Source organism: Heterodontus francisci, chromosome 43 (genome assembly GCF_036365525.1).
Source record: "Heterodontus francisci isolate sHetFra1 chromosome 43, sHetFra1.hap1, whole genome shotgun sequence".
In the NCBI taxonomy this organism is placed as follows: domain Eukaryota; kingdom Metazoa; phylum Chordata; class Chondrichthyes; order Heterodontiformes; family Heterodontidae; genus Heterodontus; species Heterodontus francisci.
This window is the reverse complement of record NC_090413.1, coordinates 23696170-23720273: the sequence shown is the minus strand read 5'-3', so window position 1 is coordinate 23720273 and position 24104 is coordinate 23696170. Positions and strand designations below refer to the sequence as shown.

Here is a 24104-nt window from a genome sequence, read left to right as displayed (position 1 = left end):
AAAGGGCCATATGCCCTATTCCTGTTCCTATTTCTTATGTTCTTATGGAACAAACATTCAAACGACATAGAATTTACAGCAGAGAAGCAGGTCATTCGACCCAACTGGTTTATGCCTGTGTTTATGCTCCACATGAGCCTCCTCCCATCCTTCTTCATCTCACCCCATCAACACAACCTTCCATTCCTTTCTCCCTTATGTGCTTATTTAGCTTCCCCTCAAATACCTATGTGCTATTCACCCCAATTACTCATTCTGGTAGTGAGTTCCACATTCTATAATGATTAAAAAAATAGATTGAGGAAGTTGGCCTTCCTTCCTTTGTAAAAAAGACCCGAGACAACCCAGTTTAAGTTTTAAAGGTTATCAAGGGAATTGGCAACATTTAAACAGGCAGAGTTCACTTCTTCTTCTTCTTTGGCCCCCTTGTCTCGAGAGACAATGGGTAAGCGCCTAGAGGTGGTCAGTGGTTTGTGAAGCAGCGCCTGGAGTGAATAAAGGCCAATACTAGAGTGACAGACTCTTCCACAGGCGCTGAAGATAAAATTGGTTGTCGGGGCTGTTACACAGTTGGCTCTCTCCTTGCGCTTCTGTCTTTTTTCCTGCCAACAGCTAAGTCTCTTCCACTCGCCACTTTTTAGCCCCGCCTTTATGGTTGCCTGCCAGCTCTGGCGATCGCTGGCAACTGACTCCCACGACTTGTGATCAATGTCACAGGACTTCATGTCACGTTTGCAGACGTCTTTAAAGCGGAGACATGGACGGCCAGTAGCTCTGATACCAGTGACAAGCTCGCTGTACAATGCGTCCTTGGGGATCCTGCCATCTTCCATGCGGCTCACATGGCCAAGCCAACTCAAGCGTCGCTGGCTCAGTAGGGTGTAGATGGTGGGGATGTTGGCCACCTCGAGGACTTCTGCGTTGGAGATACGGTCCTGCCACCTGATGCCAAGGATTCTCCGCAGGCAGTGAAGATAGAATGAGTTGAGACGTCGCTCTTGGCGGACATACGTTGTCCAGGCCTCGCTGCCGTAGAGCAAGGTACTGTGGACACAGGCTTGATACACTCGGACTTTTGTGTTCCATGTCAGTGCGCCATTTTCCCACACTCTCTTGGCCAGTCTGGATATAGCAGCGGATGCCTTTCCCATGTGCTTGTTGATTTCTGCATCAAGAGACAGGTTACTGGTGATAGTAGAGCCTAGGTAGGTGAACTCTTGAACCACTTCCAGAGCGTGGTTGCCAATATTGATGGATGGAGCATTTGTGATGTCCTGTCCCATGATGTTTGTTTTCTTGAGGCTGATGGTTAGGCCAAATTCGTTGCCAGCAGCCGCAATCCTGTCGATGTGTCTCTGCAGACACTCTTCAGTGTGAGATGTTAACGCAGCATTGTCAGCAAAGAGGAGTTCCCTGATGAGGACTTTCCGTACTTTGGTCTTCGCTCTTAGACGGGCAAGGTTGAACAACCTGCCATCTGATCTTGCGTGGAGGAAAATTCCTTCTTCTGAAGACTTGAACGCATGTGAGAGCAGCAGGGAGAAGAAAATCCCAAACAGTGTAGGTGCAAGAACACAGCCCTGTTTCACGCCATTGAGGATAGGAAAGGGGTCTGCTGAATTGTGCCTTTCATATTGCCATGGAATGAGGTGATGATACTTAGTAGCTTTGGTGGACATCCGATCTTTTCTAGTAGTCCGAAGAGACCATGTCTGCTGACGAGGTCAAAGGCTTTGGTGAGATCTATGAAAACAACGTAGAGGGGCATCTGTTGTTCACGGCATTTCTCCTGTAGCTAGCGAAGGGAGAACAGCATGTCAATGGTGGATCTCTCTGCTCGAAAGCCACACTGTGCCTCAGGTAGCCAGGCTCAGCCAACCTCCGGAGCCTGTTTAAAACAACCCGAGCGAAGACTTTCCCCATTATGCTGAGCAGGGAGATTCCACGGTAGTTGTTGCAGTCACCACGGTCACCCGTGTTCTTATAGAGGGTGATGATATTGGCATCGCGCATGTCCTGTGGTACAGCTCCCTCATCCCAGCACAGGCAAAGCAGTTCGTGGAGTGCTGAGAGTATAGCAGGCTTGGCACTCTTGATTATTTCAGGGGTAATGCTGTCGTTCCCAGGGGCTTTTCCACTGGCTAGAGAATCAATGGCATCACTGAGTTCCGATTTTGTTGGCTGTTCGTCCAGCTCATTCATGACTGGCAGGAACTGGGCTGCATTGAGGGCGGTATCAGTGACAACATTTTCCCTGGAGTACAGTTCTAGGTAGTGTTCCACCCAGCGGTCCATTTGCTTGTGTTGCTATGGCACAGCGTTATGAGGCTGCACAATATACAGCCAGAGGCAGAGATTGAAGCATTTAACATTTAACAAGATTTAGTTGACAGAAAGGAGACTAAAGGATTAGGGGAACAGAGTGGGCACAAGCGATTAGCACTACTGCTCACGTGAAAGATAAACACCAACACAACTGGTTGGGCTGAAGACCTTGCATCCATGCTGTAATTCCTATATAATTCAACAAATTACATAGAATTAAATAGAATAATCAACACAGAAACAGCCCATTCTGCCCAACTATTCTGCGCTGGTGTTTATTCTCCACACAAGTGTCCTCCCATTCCATCATACCAGGATGCAGAAGCTAAAAGGAAGTTGGGGGCAAGAAATCCAACAGAGCTTTTCTGCAAAAGGATAAAGAGTTGCAGAATGAGTTATGCTGGAAGACTATTGAATCGAAAAGGTTCAACTAGCCATTGGATGCATTTGTGGACAGGGGATGGATTCATGGATATGGTGAGAAGGTGGGTAGGTGAGATCCATGAACGTGTGATCAATAGTGGACAGAAAAAGACCTGCTGATCCACCCACTGTACTGCCTTATGTATCACAATATACACTCTACCCCACAAAAACTGTCTGATCCCCTGAGAGAAACCAAAACCCAGGTTTAAACCCAGGCCAACTGGGGGAGAGTAAATCTGGAAATTCATCTCCAACTCCTAGCTCTCAGAAAGAATACACTTATTGGAATTATTGATTTATTTCCTATCAATTTTTAAAAAATATTATTAAATTGACCATATGTTTTACTTTGTTTTGGGACCTTTTCAGAATAAGGAGATTACCATCCCACCAGAATGGACCTAGCGTCAGAGATGAAAAATAGCTGTTCAAACATCTAGAATGCATTTACTTACTGCTTAGACAATAGTGCTCAGAGAGTCACTATGAAACAGTAAAGTGAACCTTCTGCCTGCACTGGCAAAGATGAATGAGAGAGAAACGCAAGCTGACAAAAAACAGTGTCAGCTTTAAAGGTCAAACATCTCTCTGTTCGGCATGAAGCCAAGGAAAATAATCTAATCATTTTTAAAACATTGTATCTACGAGAAGCAGTAAGGAAACATCGGAGAGAAAAAAAGTTGTCATCTTTGTCTTTTCAATAAATAAAAGTTTCCAATTTAATCTGCAAGGTTAACCTGATTCTCATAGAAAAACAATGAGAGCTTTAATGTGCTGATTATCTTTTAGCTTTTTGATGACACTGTATTTTCCAAGGAAACAGAGAGTGCTGTGACATTTCTGCCAATTGTTGCATCTGATGTTTTCAAATTGAATCTTTTTTACCTTCATTTTGTAAGTATTCTGGAGTCTTCCTCCACTGATGATGTCCCATGACATCTCCATGGATCCCATCCACGTCACTCTTCAGTCAGCCATACAGAGGATTCACAAGTTGTTCCCTGATCCCTGCCAGCCAGTCTCTCAAAGATAATAAATCCCAAACTAGTTTGCTGTTCAAGAACATGTTTGTTCAAAGACGGCAGCGTGCTAGGCAACAACTGACCCCTGATTTTGATGGCGTGCATTTTTATTCTGCAAGATACTTTTGCAAAAAACTCTTCGAATGCTCTCAAAGACTTAAAGACCAGGAAAGGGCAGGTGTTGGCTCATGGCCAGTGTTGTATTAGCTGATTCTAGCCAGGGTCAGTATTAGGGGTGCTGTATATGGCCTCAGCATATCCAGGCCACAGAGGGGGAAATCCATGAGAGTTCCTCCACACCCTGTTGTGGCCATCTAGTGAGAAGACAACCCTACTGTGCTGTGAAGCCTTGTGAATAGCCCCTCCACTATTTAGGTAATGGGGAGCTGAGCAGTGTACGGGAGTGGAGAGGGGCAAATAGGTGAGAAAAACTAATTTTAAAAATGTCCTTAACAATGGCTCGAGGGTAAATGCAATGATACTGAGGCCCAGGTTCAACACAGAGACAGCAGTCAATGGAACGGAATATCAGACGCTGTGTATAACACGCAGCCAATCCAATAGCACCCCATTTTGCACCACTGCCCAAGACGAATTTCTAGGCCTTGGGTCTGGCACATCAGGCACGCTTAGGGCTCGGCTTGGATGCTATTCCCACCAATATGCAAATACCCAATGTCTGAACGCACACATGAAAAATGACTGCATGAATGAGCTATTAAAATAGTTGCTAGCACTTATAAAATATTTGAAGAATATCTTCAGGATAGAAAAGAACAAAGACCATGCAATGATATAGTGTTTTTCACAAGCTGAGGACATCCCAAAGTGCTTTACAGCCAACGAAGTACTTTTGAAGTGGAGTCATTGTTGTAATGTGGCAGCCAATTTGCACACAGCAAGCTCCCACAAACAGCAATGTGATAATCTCCGGATAATTTGTTTAAGTGATGTTGGTTGAGGGATAACTGTTAGCCAGGACACTGGGGCGAACTCCCCTGTTCTTCTTTAAAAATTAGTGGCATCGGATTGTTTATATCCAACCGAGAAGGTTGATAGGGATTTGGTTTAACATATCATCCTAAAGACTGTCCCTCTGGCTGTGCAGCAGTCCCTCAGTACTGCACTGGGAGTGTCAGCCTAGATTTTGTAGTCAAGTGTCTAGAGTGAGACCTGAACCCACAATCATCTGATTCAGAGGTGAGAGTCCTATCCACTGAGCCAGGGCCTACACCTAAAGAACAACAGAATTGAGAAAATACTGCCATGTGTAAAACTGACCTGCACAACAGGTAGTTTCCTATTGCAATAAAACAATTGCAATCATATACGGGATGTATTGGGGAGCGGGGAGGTGTTGGGTTATCAGTCTTCTGCATGTGAGCTAATTTTACTTAAGAAGGCAATTATTTACATTGTTAGACACAATTCCACATGGGAGAGATACCATGGAATTGTAATCAATATGACATTACGAAGGACTAGAGGAATGCACAGGTAGAATCGTTAATCAGTATCTTCCATGCGTGCCGCTTTTAAAAGAGACAGCACCCCATCTGTTAGTCTATCTGGTAAAATATTTATTATAAAACATGTTTCACTTTGTGTGACCCTTTCTGACCCACCATTTCTCCCAAAAGTAATCCCAATAACCCTTTGAGTGAGAATGCCAATTTAATGCTGAATTTGAGATCATTTAGTGCTGTGTCTGAGACTTGACTGAGACTTCATTTCACATAGGACGTTTACAGCCCACAGGCGGAGGAAACTCTCAGTGCCCCTGACTTCATTCAAACACAGGGATGGGCAATAAATGCTGGCCTAGCCAGCGATGCCCACATCCCACGAGCCAAAAAAAAACAAGAAAAAAAACAAGTTCTTGTTGTGAAAGGACAGTGCTTAACGAAAAGACTACCCAGCTGCCCTCAGCATTGGTCTCTGGTCCCATGTGTTTCATTTTTAAATTATCCCTCCCTGTGTTTAGTTCCTTTATATTGCCTCACACCACTTGCCGGGGAAGATGGTGAAACACAATGTGTTCAGAGTACTCTCACATGCTATTGTACAAAGACACGAGAGCAGCGAAGTGTGTGCCCTCCGATAACAAATTTAAAACATGTGTGTTCACACAATGTATACCAGCAATGGCCAACACCTAATTCATAAGGAGTGGCCTGCACACCACATGATGGGTTAGGGGAGATGTGCTGCTTGATGGCAGGTGACGTGATGTGCTCCTAGTGTGAAAAGACTAAGTGGATGATCAAAGCTGAGATGGTGGGAGGGCCTGAATAGAAGATTGGCAATGAGCAGACAAGCCGTGGAAGTTCTAAAAACATCTTGGTGAGGTCTTATGCTAACTTGGTTATGTCAATTGACTGGTTATTAAGAAGAATTAGCAACAACAACAAGAATAGAAAATGGCTAGTAGGCAGTAATTTATTCCCAGGGCTTTGCTGACATTCATCAGAACTGAGTACCAGTGAGATATTTTACCGTAGACACAATCACAACTGAGTCTGTTTCTGTTCTCACTTAACATTCGTGTGCACCCATTCAAACATACATGTCACAGGAGGACTCAGGAGCAAACAGGCACAGGGCCCTTGCTAATGTTCCTTCTCCAGGGGCACTGATGTTGGCCTTCATACGTCGCCTGTTGCCGTGCCTGGGATTTGTTAACTCAGCATAGATCGATAATCAAATCTGGCAACTCCTGATCTGCATCACACAATTTTATCCTTCAAGATATTTATTTCTATTTTTGAGTTGGAGAGAAGGCAGTGATGCAAGAGATTGGAAAGGTATTTCTCTTAAGCAGCTATTTCCATTAAAGATCCTGAAGATTATTGGACCATGTAAGAAAATAAGTCTTGAGCAAACTATTTTAACTACTAGTGAGCTGACCCAAAATTGATACCATCAATATGATGCCACGTGTTTTTGTTTTGTGTATCATCTTATGTATAAATAAACCCGACTATCAGAGTTAGCCTGGACAAAACAGTTTGGCAGTGTGGTATTTATTATCTTTCACAGCAGATAGATGAGCATGGTAATTTCTGATGCATTATACATGTAATTAAAGGACAATTGTTAGCATTATATTTATGCCACACATAAAGGTAGGTATTCCAATTCAGCGGTGATCTGCCTGTTTTTTAGACACTGCCTTTTTGCTGTGATTGTAAATTAAACTCTTCGGAAGGATCCTGAATTGTAACATCACTTGATTAATAGAAACAATTAATGTAAAAACTGTTGTTATTGGCATCCTTCCATCTACAAGAGATGACGGACACACAGTAAACCATACATTTATATGGGGTGTCTTCATATGTTGCATCTTTGCTGTAAAGACTAAGGGCTATGTTAACTGGCAGAAATTTATTGAGCTCATAGATGGTGACATGATCCATCAAGGTCAAACTCAAATCATTTATCAATATTGATTGACCTCCAAGGTTTTTAGTACCTGTATAATTCTTCACATTCTATACATATTTATTCATTTCTTATTGTGTTAAAAGGAGCTGAGGTAAGCCCAGTAATACTTGAATCAGAAAATCATTGCAAATATCTGACAGATCTCTTTGATTCAAACACAGAGATTAAGGGAGAAGTCTAATAGTGAGTTTCAAATTGATATTGAGGAGGTAAATAGTGAAATACTGTTGATGTTTGTTCAACAAGTAAACATAGATTATCATTAGAAGAAGGATGGTGAAATTTGGAAAAATCATTTCAGACAAAGAGTTAATAGAACATGAAATGCTTTACCCTAGGAGGCCACTGAGGCCAAGACTATAACATTGTTTTAAAAAGAATTGGTATGTATTGGGAAGGGCAGAGTATAAAGGGATTATGGGGAAATGGGATTAGAGTAGGCAGCTCTAATTGAAAAGCTAGCACTGGCAGGCATGATAGGCTGAATGGCCTCTTTCATTCCTGAAAAATCAATGGTTTTATGGCATTACTCAAGTATGATATCATTAAGAACTGCAGGAGAAGGGTCAAGCCCATTAACCGGTTGGGCTGAATGGCCTGTTTCTGAGCTGTAAATTCCATGTATAGCACAGGACACCAGCAAGGCTGACAAGAGTGGGGAGAAGACAGGGTAAACCAAGATGTAAGGAGGAAGGAAAGACTAAGGAAGATAAGAAGTTGCACAGTTTATTGATCTGGAGAACGAGTTAAGAGTAGGGAATGGGTATAATGAGCCCTGATTTTATCACAGGGAAATCACTGGAAGTGGGTAGGATGGCATTCTTATTGCTTTGGATGAACAAGAAGGGAAAGCTTGGTCTAAAATTAAATGAAATCATGTGATTCCCAATGCAGTCATATCAGGTTTTATATCCCAGCATATGAATTGTAAATAAAAATCTATCGATCTGAAATTTATACCATCAGTTCCAGTCATGTGGTAATGTATGACTAGTTTCAGTCTTGTGATATATACTGGTTCTTTTGCTCCGATTGTTGCTACTAATTGTGTTCAAATTTCTGATTTAATATTCCACATTTTGTTGACAGTATGATAAAGATTAACACATATAGGAGTAAATCAGAAAATGCCAGAAACTCCCAGCAGGTCAGGCAGCATCTGTTCAGAGCTAAACTTTCAGGTCGATGACCTTTCATCAGCTCTCCAATTACATATAGGAGCAGAAATGCCTCCAGCTTTCCAGCTTAATGGGGAGTAAAGGGTGAATATAAAGGACCAATATATTGTGCTCACTATGCAGTAGCAACCAATTAATAGGGAAGAAAGATGCACCTCCGCGTTTCCCCACCGTGTAGAGAGAAAAGATACTCTTACCAATTACTTCTTTGACTTTTTTCATGTCAAAACTGGTGATAAATAGCAGACCCTCCTGTAACATCTCACTCCAGTAGAAGGTGATGGTGAGGAGCACTGGAGAGTGGATTCATTGCAAACAGTAGAGTAACTGTTGGCCTGAGGGTCACTCTGCAGCCAGCCAGCCCTAAGACATCACAAGCAACAATGACATTAATACAGCACCTTTATCATAATAAAACATCCCAAGGTGCTTCACAGGAGTGATTATCAAACAAAGTTTGATACCGGGTCACATAAGTAGATATTAGGAGAGGTGAAGTAGACATTAGGACAGGTGACCAAATACTTGGTCAAAATTGTAGGCTTTAAGGAGGAGTGTCTTAAAGGAGAAAGAGGGTAGAGAGGTTTAGGGAGGGAATTCCAGAACCTAGGGCTTAGGTAGCTGAAAGCACGGCCACCAATGGTGGAGTGATGAAAATCGGAGTGCACAAGAGGCCAGAATTGGAAGAACACAGAATCACGGAGAATTGTAGGGCTGAAGGAAGTTAAAGAGGTAGGGAAGGGGGAGGTCATGGAGGGATTTGAAAACTTTCCGTGACTCAGGCTGGGGTACAACCCCACCAGAGCCGACAGACTTGCTGTACGTCATCCAAAAGGCCAATCTTTATTTGTCAGTCCAGACAGCAAGTGTCCATGAGTTAGTTGCTTGGCCATGGAGGTCATCACAAGTCTGAGCTTGCCCTTATTTGAAAAGCCCTCAAGCATGCTGTGTAGCAGGGTTGAGATGGGGGTGGATTCCCCCCCCCCCACCCGCTTTGGTTGACTTTCACAGAATCACAGAATTGTTACAGCGCAGAAGGAGGTCATTTGGCCCATCGTGTCCATTCTGGCTCTCTGAAAGAGCAACTCCCTCAGTTCCATTCCCCTGCCTTCTCCCCATAACCCTGCACATTCTTCCTTTTCATATAACTGTGTAATTCACTTTTGAATGCTTTAATTGAACCTGTCTCTACCACGTTGTCAGGCAGCACATTCCAGATCTTAACCACTCGCTGCGTGAAAAAGTTTTTCCTTGTGTCACTTTTGCTTCTCTTACCAAATACCTTAAATCTGTGCCCTCTCGTTCTCGATTCTTTCATGAGTGGGAACAGTTTCTCTCTATCTACTCTGTCCAGACCCCTCATGATTTTGAATACTTCTATCAAATCACCTCTCAGCCTTCTCTTCTCCAAGGAAAACAGTCATAACTTCTCCAATCTATCTTCATAACTAAAATTCCGCATCCCTCGAACCATTCTCATGAATCTTTTCTGTACTCTCTCCAATGCCCTCACATTTTTCCTAAGGTGAAGCACCCAGAATTGGATGCAATACTCCAGCTGAGGCCGAACTAGTTTCTTACACAAGTTCAACATAACTTCCTTGCTCTTGTACTCTATGTCCCTAATAATAAAGCCTAGGATACTGTATGCTTTATCAACCTGTCCTGCCACCTTCAATGACTTATGCACATATACATCTAGATCCCTCTGCTCCTGCACCCTCTTTAGAATTGTACCCTTTATTCTATATTGTCTCTCCATGTTCTTCCTACCAAGATGAATCATTTCACATTTCTCTGCATTGAACTTCATCTGCCACCTGTCTGCCCATTCCACTAACTTGTCTATGTCCTTTTGAAGTTCTAAACTATCCTCCTCACAGTTCACAATGCTTCCAAGTTTCGTATAATCTGCAAACTTTGAAATTGTGCCCTGTACACCAAGGTCTAGGTCATTAATATATATCAGGAAAAGGAAAGGTCCCAACACTGATCCCTGGGGAACTCCACTACAAACCTTCCTCCAGCCTGAAAACATCCATTAACCACTACTCTTTGCTTCCTGTCACTCTGCCAATTTCGTATCCATGTTGCTACCGTCCCTTTTATTCCATGAGCTACAAGTTTGCTCATAAGTCTGTTGTATGGCACTGTATCAAACACCTTTTGAAAGTCCATGTACACCAAATCAACAGCATTGCCCTCATCAACCCTCTCTGCTACCTCCTCAAAATACTCCATAAGTTAGTTAAACATGATTTTCCCTTAAGAAATCCATGCTGGCTTTCCTTAATTAACTTGCATTTGTCCATCTGACTATTGATTTTGTCCCAAATTATTTTTTCTAGAGATTTTCCCACCACCAAAGTTAAACTGACTTGCCTGTAGTGGCTGGGCTTATTTTTATACCCTTTTTTGAATAAGGGTGTAAGGTTTGCAATTCTCCAGTCCTCTGGCACCACCCCCAAGTGTAAGGAAGACTGAAAATTATGGCCAGTGCCTCTACGATTTCCACCCTCAATTCCCTCAGTATCCTTGGATGCATCTCATCTGGCCCTGGTGCTTTATCCACTTTAAGTACAGACAGCCTATCTAATAGTTCCTCTTTATCAATTTTAAACCCCTCTAGTGTCTGACTTACCTCCTCTTTCAACATTGCCTGGGTTGCATCGTCTTCCTTGGTAAAGACAGATAGGGGCGGCACAGTGGTGCAGTGGTTAGCACCGCAGCCTCACAGCTCCAGCGACCCGGGTTCAATTCTGGGTACTGCCTGTGTGGAGTTTGCAAGTTCTTCCTGTGTCTGCATGGGTTTCCTCCGGGTGCTCCGGTTTCCTCCCACATGCCAAAGACTTGCAGGTTGATAGGTTAATTGGCCATTGTAAATTGCCCCTAGTGTAGGTATGTGGTAGGGAAATATAAGAACAGGTGGGGATGTGGTAGGAATATGGAATTAGTGTAGGATTAGTAAAAATGGGTGGTTGATGGTCGGCACAGTCTCGGTGGGCCGAAGGGCCTGTTTCAGTACTGTATCTTAAAAACTAAAACAGATGCAAAGTTCATTTAATACCTCAGCTGTGCCCTCTGCCTCCATGTGTAAATCCCCTTTCTGGTCCCTAATCGGCCCCACTCCTCCTTTTACCACCTTTTTACTATTTACATGCCTATAGAAAACTTTGGGATTTCCTTTAATGCTAGCTACCAGTTTCTTTTCATGCTGTCTCTTTGCTTCTCGTATTTATTTTTTTCACTTCCCCTCTGGACTTACTATATTCATCCTGGTTCTCAATAATATTTTCTACCTGGCATCTGTCATAAGCACACTTTTTCTTCTTTATCTTAATCTCTACCTCTTTTGTCATCCAGGGAGCTCCAGATTTGTTTGCCCTCCTTTTTTCCTTCGAGGGAACATACCTTGACTGTGCCCGAACTATCTCTTCTTTGAAGGTAGCCCATTGTTCAGCTACTGGTTTTTCTGCCAGTTTCTGACTCCAATTTATTTGCCCCAGCTCCATTCTTACCCCATTGAAGTTGGCCTTCCCCAGTTAATTATTCTTACCCTGGTTTGCTCTTTGTCCTTTTCCATGGTCAGCCTAAACATTATGATGCAATGATCACTGTCCCCTAAACACACTCCTACTGATACTTGATCTACTCGGCCCACCTCATTCCCAAGAACCAGGTCTGGCAGTGCCTCCTTTCTCGTTGGACCAGCAACATACTGTTGTAGAAAATTTTCTTGAACACACTCTGGGAACTCTTGCCCCTCACTGCCCTTTACACTAATATTATTCCTGTCTATGTTTGGATAAAGTCTCCCATTATAACTATCCTATAATTTTTGCACCTCTGTAATTTCATTGCAAATTTGTTCCTCCACATCCTTCCCACTAGCTGGTGGCCTATCGACAACACCGAATAATGTAACCGCACCTTTTATTGTTCCTTAGCTCTAACCAACTTGATTCTGTCCTCAACCCCTCTGGGACGTCCTTCTCCTTCCCTATGTTGCTCCATATTACTCCCTAGACTGATATTTGTTTTTATCTACTTATCTCACACAAGATATAGAAAAATACAAAAAAAAACACACCCTGGTGTGGGTTGTGAATCTGAACTATTTCAAGATGTTCAGAATTACTCACATTTCGAACTGACTTGTGAACTCATTCCGCCTGGCGACCTGGGATTTTTTTGCAAACTCATTTGATTTCCCATACCTCATTCTGTCACCGTGCCAATTTTTTTAGAAAACTCGATTAGGGGGTGGATTGATCAGATCCCCCCCGGCCGCCACCTTAAGAGCTCTGCTCCTCCCTCAGCCCTGATGCATTGCTGTGTTCGTGGGGCCAGGCGTCGGAGGTGGGGACAGGTGGCGAGAGATGCTGGCGAGAGAGCCTACTAGAGATTGGGCTTCCGTGAACTGACAGACACAACGGTACTAGACTTCAAACCAACCTCGACACAGCAAAGAGATTCAGGGACCGAGAGCAAAGGAATCTCCCAGTGTTCTTCTAACCGAACTAGGCAGAGAACCAGCACTGGGAAAGAGTCTCTAACACAGGTACCATTTGGGAATGTTAGAACCGGACAACATTTAAGGGCAATATTTATTGAGAGTGTTAACTGCAACATTTGAACAGTAATGCACGATTTTCGGGAGGCGTTCGCTTGGGTTAAATTCGATCAATTGCGGGATTAAATCTCTCATCACATCACCGATATGAAAATCATGTTTACATTTTTTTTAGACCTATACACGGGTTGTATAATTAATTTGTAGGAAATCTTTGGGGTGGTCTTGCAATTTGGGGATTTAAGTGATTTGCGCAAAAAATAACCGAATATTAATGAGATTGCAAATTAATTTCCTAACATGATGGAAGTTTTGTGTACAACATTTTTTGCTACTCCCATATACTGTCCCGATGTTCGCAATGATCAACAACTAAAAATGCGTCAAACTACCCAACCTTGCAATCAGTAAACGTTAATAGGACGCTTAATCTCGACCCCATCAAACAAAAAACATTTTAATTTATTTTTCTTATTTTCGCAGTAAGAAGGGAGAGAGGAGGGGGTCGGGGAGGGGGGGGGCGGTGGGGGGTGTCCTGAATTTCCTGAAATTCTTGTGGGACGAGGAGAGTGGGTTTCCAGGAGCGAGTCCTCGCGGTTAATCTGGTTTAAAATGAGTGAATATTAAAACAGAAAGGATTAACTTTGAGGTGAATGAGATTACGGTAATTGAACTGGGAGATATATGGGTGGAACCGAATCTTAGTTTAGGTGGGCAAAAGATTCTCTTTGAATAAAAAGGGCAGATAGCAATTAGTTATAATGGGCAAAAGATATATTTTAACAACTGGATCAGATTCTCACCTAAGAAAGTAAATAATTCTCCCGAATTAAAATGCATTTTGGCGCTTTTTATTTAATACGTTCTATTAACAAAACTGAACTAAGCGTTTTTTAAAGTAGGCTAAATTGGTAAAGAGCGAGCTCCCTAAGAAATCTGCTATTAACCTTTATTTAAGCAAAGTTTTCTAAAGTTATATCTGGATTTATATCAGTGAGAGAAACCAAAGTGTATCTGGAAGATTATTGTCTTCCTCTCATTTTAAGATCCAAACTGCAATTTATGTGAAAACACAGTGACCGTTCTTGGACTGGAACCGAGGGGATTGAGTGCTTTGGGACGGAGAAAGGAGAGGAAAAGTCGCCTGAAGTTTCTTAGAAAAGTCAGCATATAAGGGTGAAAAAGAGAACAAACCCGAGCACCTCTCGTATTATTGAATGATTTAAATTAGACTTTGGACTCCTGGACTGTTCTGTTTATGTCTTCAATTTCATCACTGTAACAGACTGGGTTACTGAAGCATGTTTTATAAGTCTAACATGCACTGTTAAACTAGGATCCATGTGGCTGCTGTAGTGTGATGAATGTGTGTCCTTAGTAATGAATTATCTTGTAGCCTGACCATCTGGCCAACAGTATGAAGTAAAAACAGGAAATGCCGCAACTGTCCAACGTCAGAGAGGAGAAAAGTGGTTTTGGTCTTTACTACCAAAAACTATGAACTCTTTTCCTTTTTACAGATGTTAATTAGCCTCTTGTGCATTGTCAGGATTTTCCCCCCAGATTTTCAGCCTCAAATTCTCCCCCCCCCCCCCTCCCCCTCCCCCCCACTTCGAACCAAGAGAATATTTCACCCTCTCGCCGCTTTAAACTGCGAAATGACTGCGTAAAAGAGTATTCAAACAGCGCAATGGTGTGAAATTGTTTGGTTCGGTTTTCAACAGAGACATTAACCCACTTATTTTAACATTAAAATAGCAGAGAGATGGATTTCATGAAAGCATTTGTTTGCCTGAACGGCAATATGACAAGTCCAAGCTTATAAAGACTCATTTTGCACCTAAGATGTGAAGCATCATACGCCAGTTGGGCGCATCAGAGTACCGGACACTGGAGGACAGGAGCTTCATTATGTAGTCTGCCGAATTTTCAGTCCCATTATCAGATGGAGAATTGAGCAGGCAGGGTGACGGGTGTGCTCTCCTCCCTGTCTGATATTCCGATAGGTCTTCCTGGAGGGAACAGACTGTCACGACGCAAAGATCACCCCTCAAAATCCTAGTGCCCAATTAAAATAAAATAAAAAAAATTGGGAAAGGCAAAAATGTGAAACGTTGAGCCGAACGGGCTGCAAAATGTTCATGGCAGGATGTTGTCTGAGAGAGTCAGGTAATAACATAAGAAATAGGAGCAGCAGGAGGCTATACCAGCCCTCAAGGCTGCTCCACCACTCAATGAGATCAGGGCTGATCTGATCTTGGCCTCAATTCCACTTTCCTGCTGTTAATGCTTAATACTTGGGTTGTGACCCCTTCATCAACTGCTGAAATGTTGGCCGTTCCTTAAAATTTGTGTAACTCACTGTTGCCATTAATTTCCAATGGTGCCATTCATCCTATTCAACATGGTTGTCTTTAACTGAGCACAAATCTCCCAGTCTATTAAAGGGGCACTGCTACCCATTTAAAGCTGCCAGGTTCACCTTGTCCTTGCATACAATGCAGCAGGGTCATTTAGAAATGGCGCCACATCACTATCCAATTAGTCCTTCTCCCCTGCTCTTTCCCCATAGCCCTGCAAATCTTTCCTGTTCAAGTATTTATCCAATTCCCTTCAGAAACTTACTATTGAATCTGCTTCCACCGCCCTTTCAGGCAGCGCGTTCCAGATTGCATCAACCCACTGCTTAAAGAAATCAAATTCTCTTCATCTCTGCTGCGGCCGCCTCCCCTCCTTTTCCCGGTTCTTTTGCCAATTACCAAAAATTTGTGTCCACTGGTTAGCAACCCACTTATAGTAATACGCTGTCTGCGTATCACAATTTTGGATTTAACAAAAAAAATTCCTGGAGGTTGTGATAATGAAACTTTCTGATAAGAGTGAAGTGGTAATGACTCAGTTATAAGAACGAATGGTTTGCCCTATCCGTTAGTACCATCTTCAGGGCAGGCTGAATCATTTAATCCAGTCCCCATACAATTTACTTTTGGGAAGGGACAGCAGCTGTGAAGTTTTCATGCTTATAAAGTTAGAAATGAAGACACCATGTTTGTTTTGTTATAAATATGTCAACTATGCTGTGGTTGTTAGCTCGCAGAATATAAAACAGGCTCTGCCCTAAAATAAAGTCTGCGATAGGGGAGATGGAAGTTGTTGAAAGTGTGACCAGGAATCATATACACTCTGTATGTGTGTCACTTTACATGAGGCGTGCCGCTCTGTGATTTGTTGTATGTTACAACGTCTTAGGCCTTTTGAATGCCAGTCTAATGCCAATGCTGATGGAATGTGTTGGGCACTAGTTTCTGTGGAACTGAGAACCTACACTGGCATTTACACATAACAAAATGTACTGGCCTGACATTGCTCAGCTTTTTTTGGCTTGGCTCAATTTGCAGCCCTCTCATTTCCGAGTCAGAAACTTGTGGGTTCAAGTCCTGCACCAGAGACTTGAGCACATTAAATAGGCCGATACTTCAGCATAGCACTCCCCGTCTTTCAGATGATATGTTAAACTGTGGCCCCATCTGCTCTCTCGGATGGATGTAAAAGATCCCATGGCACTATTTCTGAAGAAGAGCAGTGAAGTTCTCCCCAGTGTCCTGGCCAATATTTATTCCTCAACCAACATCACTAAAACAGAGTGTCTGGCCATTAGCTTGCTGTGCACAAAGTGACTGCAGCATTTCCCATATTACAACATCGACTACACTTCAAAAGTGCTGTAAAGTGCTTTGGGGCATCCTGAGTATATGGCAGGCACAATAGACCAATTAGTCTTTGTTCTCTTTATATTATATAAAGCACTGAATTTGCTGGTTTAAAAAATATCTTTTGCATCATATCAGATGACAGGTCTTGCATCACAGACAGAAGCAAGTCAGTAAGAAAAAGTAGCGGGGAAAAATTCAGCCTTATAATCTAGGGACTTAACAAGTGTGATGCGGTAAATTTAACTGAGGCTGTCAGCAGACACAGGAATCCTCTCTCCCTCAGCTGACTAGGTTTGTTTGGCTTCAGCTTTTGCATGGCAATGCTGAAATAAAGTCATTTTGTAGCAATATTCAAACAATAATTTTATTACAGCAATACCAACCCAGATTAAAGTAAATACTAAACAAAGAAGTAGCCACTTTCACACATGAATTCCTTTCAAGGAGCAGCAGTTGGTGTTCTGTGTGCAGCATTGCTGCATCTGCCTAATCAGCATCGCAATGAATGACCAATTAGTCTGCTTTTCCTGGAGTGTTGCTGTGAGCAAGGAGGGTTGATGGGATCCTGCTTTTCTTGAAATAATGTCAAACCCCTGAACTATCTGGATATGGAGATGGGACCTTGCTGTAATGTCCCATCTAAAAGAGGCAATGCAATGCTCCCTCAGTTATTGCCCTGGTACAGGACTTAGGCCATAACCACCTAACCCTGAAGATGTTTCCATTTGTGGGGGAGTCCAAAACTAGGGGCCATTTAAAAAAAAAATGTATATGTGTATATATGCATTATAAGGGAAAGATAAGTACACGAGGGCAAAAGGAATAGAAGGATAAGCTGATCAGGTGAGATGAAGAGCATTGAGAGGAGCCTCGTGTGGAGCACAAACACCGGCCTAGATCTGTTGAGCCGAATGGCCTGTTTCTGTGCTGTTAATTTTATGTTAAAGAAAACATAGTGGCCATCAACTTAATGAAGTGGATACATCCTCTGCCTTCCCCCTTATTTTAGTTTAATTTTATTTACTTATTTAGAGATACAGCACTGAAACAGGCCCTTCGGTCCACCGAGTCTGTGCTGACCAACAACCAGCCATTTATACTAATCCTACATTAATCCCATATTCTCTACCACATCCCCACCATTCTCCAACCACCTACCTACACTAGGAGCGATTTACAATGGCCAATTTACCTATCAACCTGCAAGTCTTTGGCTGTGGGAGGAAACCGGAGCACCCGGAGGAAACCCACACGGTCACAGGGAGAACTTGCAAACTCCGCACAGGCAGTACCCAGAACTGAACCCGGGTCGCTGGAGCTGTGAGGCTGCGAGGGGTTATGTCAGGAAGTGCTTCCTTATACAAAGCGTGTTGGAAATCTTTCCCAGAAAAACCTGTTGAGGCTGGGGGTCAATTGAAAATTTCAAATCTGAGATTGATAGATTTTTGTTAAGGAACCAAGGCGGGCAGCTGAAATCAAGATACAGATCAGCCATAATCTAAGTGAATGGTGGACCAGACTCAAAGATGTTTGGACCAATGTTCCTTATTCTACCTTTGCACTAACCTAACATTTTATATTAATCTTTTTCTCCCTTTTCTTTTGTTTTACTTCCTAGGGCTTCTATTGTCTACTTAGGAGGTAGAAGCAAGTTTTGAAAAAAATGGGCTTAGATGCGGGTATGTGGCATAGTGGTTATGTTGAGCCTACTAATCCAGAGGCCCAGACCAATGATCTAGAGACAAGTGTTCAAATCCCACCATGATTAATGGGGACTTTGAATTGTTAATTAAATAAATCTGGAATAAAAAGCTAGTATCAGTAATGGTGACCATGAAACTACCAGATGCCATTAAAAAACTCATCTCGTTCACTAATGTCCTTTAGAGAAGGAAATCTGCCGTCCTTACCCAGTCTGGCCTAAATGTGACTTCAGACCCACAGCAATATGGTTGTCTCTTAACTGCCCTCTGAAATGGCCTAGCAAGCCACAAGTTGTATTGAAGAAGATGGTTCACCTCCACCTTCTCAGGTCAATTAGGGATGGACAATAAATGTTGCCCTTAATGCTCACATCCTATGAATGAATAATAATTTAGAAGGAAAGACCCTTCAGATAACCTGAAGCTGAGGCTTAGAAATGGTGTGCCTGGTAATAAGTATATTATATATGGCTATAGCCTTTTATTTTACTTGTTAAAAGCAGGTTGTCAGACAAGTGTGGTTACAGTTGATATCAGGATCCCAATACTACCTGGATGTGAGCTGCTCTATTGTGCCACAACAGAGACTTGCATTTATATAATGCCTTTAACATATTAAAACATTCTAAAATGCTTCACAGGAGTGTTATCAAACAAAATTTGATATCAAGCCACAGGGAGATATTAGGACAGGTGACCAGAAGCTTGTTGAAATAGGCAGGAACTTAAAAGGAGGAGAGAGACGAGAGGTTTAGGGAGGGAATTCCAGAGCCTAGGGCCCAGGCAGTTGAAGGCACAGTGGTCAATGGTGGAACAATGAAAATCAGAGATTTGAAAGAGGCGAGAATTGGAGGAGTGCAGAGATCTCTCAGGGTTCTAGGGCTGGAGGAGTTTATAAAGATGGGGAGGTGAGGCAATGAAGGGATTTGAAAACAAGGATGAGCATTTTTAAACTGGGAGCCAATGTAAGCCAGTGAGCATACAGGTCGCAGGTGAATGGGACTTGATTTGAGTTTGAATAGGGGCAGCAGAGTATTGGATAAGCTCAAGTTACGAAGGATGCAATATGGGAGAGAATTGGAATAGTTGAATTTAGAAGTGACAAAGGCATGGATTAGGGCTTCAGCAGCAAGTGATCTGGGGCTGGAGTGGAGACGGGCAGTGTTATCAAGTGTTAAGAGTGTAGTCCAATCCTTGAGTACTGATGATGAACCTAAACCATTCAAATTTCAGCCTTGCAAGTCATGACGTCAGTGAACCGCTCAAGTGGAACATCTTATAATTTGCTACGAAGCATCCATTATCTTCCATACTACAGCATCTCATCAACACAAAGCTCCCAGAGATCCGAGTGAGCTTGCAGCAGAGTTAGTCATCCACCTTCCAAATTATTCCAAATTCACAATTTTCCCTTGAATGCTTAAACCCAAATAGTTTATGAAATAATCAATTAAAAAAAAATTAATCTTGGACCTATCAACATAAAAAGTGGTCTCTCACTAAATGTGTTGTGATGAACTTTTTAATTACCAGGGTGACACTTGGTATTGGGGAATGGAGCACTTTTGCGCGTTAGACATTCAGTGTCACCATCAATCACTCCTGGGCCAGATACAGCAAGGTTAGACACAAAATGAAGCTCCTTCTGTTCTGGCCCAACTCTCCTGCACCAGTGTGATATTTTTCCATTTGTCACAAAGTCTGAGGCAAATATTGTGCTGTGGTCTTGGAATGACAGAGCCAGATTGGGCCTTCATCCCATCAAGTCTGTGGTGGGTTCGGATACAAGGTCCCAAGAATAAAAAGCCAGCATCTAACCCTTAAGTGCAGTTTAAAGAATAAAAGAGAGTTGACATACCTGACAGCTACAGAGATATTCAGTTCCTGAAAGACAGTTTAATGGTGAATAGTATTATTAACACTTTTGTGAATGACAACTGACATCTGTTATATGCCATAAGCACCATGTATTCTTTGTTTAACTGAACATGTCACTTTTGGGACAATTTATTTTCTTTAATTAAAGCTGTTTACCTAGCTGCTGGCCAACAGTGTAGTGAGCTGAGTGCCTGCAGTTTCACAGGATCTTTGCTGCTCATGAAACTTTGGCCTTGTGGAGGGAAGTAGGCTAATTGGGGGGGGGGGGGGGGGGGGGGAGAATGCACAAAAGCTGAAGGCCAGATTCAAAAAAGGAAGTGTACATCTACATTATGAGTCTTAACTCTCGCCTCTAAATCAGAAGGTCGTGAGTTCAAGTCCCACTCCAGAGACTTCAGCACAAAATCTAGGCTGACGCCCCAGTGAGGGAGTGCTGCACTGTTGGAGGTGCCATCTTTTGGACGAGATGTTAAACTGAGGCCCTGACTTCCCTGTCAGGTAGATGTAAAAATTCCCATGGCATTATTCTGAAAAAGAGCAGGGTAGTTCTCCCCAGTGCCCCGGCCAATATTTATTCCTCCATCAACATAAATAAAAACTGACTACCTGGCCGTTACCACAATGCTGTTTGTGGGAGCTTGCTGTGCACAAATCGGCTGCCATGTTTTCTACATTACAACGGTGACTAACTTTAAAAGTGCTTCATTGGCCATAAAGCACTTTGGGGTGTCCTGAGGTTGTGAAAGGTGCTATAGAAATGCAAGTCTTTCTTTTTACCCAATGGCCTTATTCTTGGAGCTAAAAGCTCTTATGTTTTTAAGTTATGTTGATTTTGAAAAATAGTGTTGCAGTTCCTTACAGCAAAGCTGTAATAAATGAGCCAGACAACTAATCCATCACATGGTGATGTGTCATCATCTTCAGGGAACGAACTTCCTCCTCTTCTATAATCTGATGGATCGGGAATACTCAATCATTTCTGGTCCAATGGAGAGCATCAGAACACACAATAAACCAACTGCAGCCCCAACTTCTGGAGAGCAACTCTACACTCTCAACCCACACTGTCCTATTTACATTCCCACCTGGTGTCCTTCCCCATCAGAGTGATATTCTGAGTCAGTGAGCAGTTTTTTTTTTAATGTTCCTAACCTTCCTTCCTTCTCTTTTCAGGTTCAACACAAGTGCCAAAATGCTGTTGGTTGCTGTCGTTTTGTTGTGTGGCGCTGTTAGACACCTGGAAGCAACCTGCCCGGCAACTGGGAGCCACAAAGCTGCCGCAAGCCCTGAGCCAGAACTCCACGACTGCCCATTATATTCGAAGAGTAAGTGTTTGCATACTACAGACAGCACAGAAACAGACCATTTGGTCCAACTGGTCTATGCCAGTGTTTATGCTCCATATGAACCTCCTCCCACCTATCTTCATCTAACCCCATCAGTAAAACCTCCTATTCCTCTATGCCTCATCCCTTCATCTAGCTTTCCCTTAAATGCATCTATACTATTCGCCTCAACTACTCCTTATGGTAGTGAGCTCTGCATTCTCACCACTCTCTGGGTAAAGACGTTTCTCCTGAATTCCCTATTGGATTTATCGGTGACTATCTTTTTTACGGCCCCTAGTCTTTCCCACAAGTAGAAACGTCTTCTCTATTAAACTCTGTCACAATCCTAAAGAACAACTCTGGAGACATGGAGTAGGATTAAGATATAATATATGCAGCATTTCTGCTGTTGAATATTGAAATAATGCACTTCGACCTTTGCATCTGCCGTCTGTATCGTGTTTTGGTTTTTGGGAAGAGGCATGTCTTGAATGAGCAACCTCTCGCTCTAAGACTAGTATTTTATTTGTTTAAGCATCTGAGATCCAAGGAAGTTGAGGTTGGTGCATTTTCCAGCAGAAAATATTATGAGGTATTTTTCAAATATCAGTTACTCTCTGCTAATCTTTTGTGTTGCAATTGTCTTGTTAAGTGTGCACCATCAATTAGAACTGTGGGTCATAAACACAGCCCATCTAACACCAACTACATATTTGGCGGGGCAATGTCAGAGAATGGAGCAGTGAGTTCCAGATCTCCACTATCCTCTGGGTGAGAAAAATTTCTTCTCGAATCCCCTGTAAACCTCCTACCTCTTACCCTAAACCGATGCCACTGGTTATGGATGCCTCTACCAAGGGGTATAGGGTCCTTCTATCCACTCTAGCTAGACCCCTCATAATTTTACACACTTCAATTAGGTCTCCCCCTCAGCTTCCTCTGTTCCAAAGAAAACAATCCTAGTATATCCAGTCTTTCCTCATAACCAAAATTCTCCAGTCCAGGCAACATTCCTCATAAATCTCCTCTGTACTCTCTCTGGTGCAATCACATCTTTCCTATAGTGCAGTGACCAGAACTGAACACATTACTCCCACTGTGTCCTAACTAGTATTTTATACAGTTCCAGCATAACTTCCCAGCTCTTATATGCTATGCCTCAGCTAATAAAGGCAAATATCCTGTATGCCTTCTTGACCACCTCATCTACCTGTCCAGCCACCCTCCGGGACATGCACTCCAAGGTCCCTCTATTCCTCTACACGTCAGTATCCTGCCATTTATTGTGTATTCTCTTGCCTTGTTAGCTTTCCCAAATACATTACCTCACTTCTCCGGATGGAACTCCATTTGCCACTGTTCTGCCTACCCGACTAGTCCATTGATATCTTCCTGCAGCCTACAGCTGAAAGCAAATTGGCTGCCGTATCTGCTTATGTAACAAAAATACTTTAAAGGTACTTCATTGGTTATGAATCACTATGGGATGCCCCGAGGATGTGAAAGTGTTACGACCGAGGGGGGAGGAGTGCTCTGTCTTTTCTAGTTCCACTTCTCCACAAGTCACAACATATTTTTTAAATGTTTACCCAGTTACCAATGCAGTCAATCACATACTCTAGTCTTTATCCCAGAATAAAATACACCAACCAGGTTTCTTTAATAAACCACAAAATTATCAGTTTATTATAAAACAAGACTTAACCATAATGAAGCAAAGCATTTAACATGCAGATTGAAATGTGAAAGTTCCCCTTTTTGAATTCCCCACACACAAACACACACACACTGAAAAAATACAGAAATTCCCTCTGCAGAGGTCTGTTACAAAAAAAAGACCAAAAAAAATACTTTGGCCAAATACTTGCTAATTCTTGAAGAGAAAAGAGAAGATATGGAAAGATGTCAGTTGTACCTTTTTGGTTTGGCATCCCAAATACGCGTAGATGGCTGTCAGTGGGATCTTTCCGGAACAGTTCTTTTCAGGCGACATTGAAGATCAGTTTGGCAGACTTTTCAGGAGAAATGCAGCATCAGGAGTTTCTGGCAGACGTTTTAGAAGAAACGCAGCAACAGTTTCTCTATTTCTTATACTTGATTCTCGGGAAGTTCTCAAAGAGATGGAAGAGGGTGAGCTGATGGTGGCTGCTCTCTTGACTGGTTTTCTCATACTGTCCTCAATACAGTTCACTCCCCAACACACTGTCCAAAGCAAAACCAAAAACAATATCTCAAGAGTCAAGCCATCTGACCCCTATAAATCTTGACCTGTTATTTCTCTGTAAAAATCTTCCCCAAGGTTTCTGTTGTTTATTGCTTAAAGCAAAGACCTTCCAGCAGGGCTGTTTTAGACAACATCTCAGTGTCCTTTCAATGAACTGTCAACAACAAAGCAAAGTCCAGCTTCTTTGAAATCTTCAGCCTTCAAATGAATCCATCCCCACAATTTAAATAGAAGTCCTCAAAAACATATACTTAACTAAAAATATAGAAGCACTTTCGTAACAAAGG

The 24104-nt window shown here is 42.5% G+C and overlaps 1 protein-coding gene across 2 annotated transcripts in view; it reads left to right on the top strand.

Annotated features, from left to right (window-relative positions):
• Window positions 1-12685: 12685 nt before the first annotated feature.
• rtbdn (retbindin) overlaps window positions 12686-24104 on the top strand; it is a 46227-nt gene continuing 34808 nt past the window's right edge. Inside the window, exons 1-3 of one of the 2 annotated variants that reach the window (XM_068021174.1) lie at window positions 12686-12959; window positions 18303-18363; window positions 21439-21590. In XM_068021174.1, coding sequence (XP_067877275.1) covers window positions 21458-21590 — 133 coding nt within the window. In that variant the 5' untranslated portion in view covers window positions 12686-12959; window positions 18303-18363; window positions 21439-21457. The remainder of the gene's footprint in view (window positions 12960-18302; window positions 18364-21438; window positions 21591-24104) is intronic. The other variant, XM_068021173.1, reaches the window with a different exon arrangement.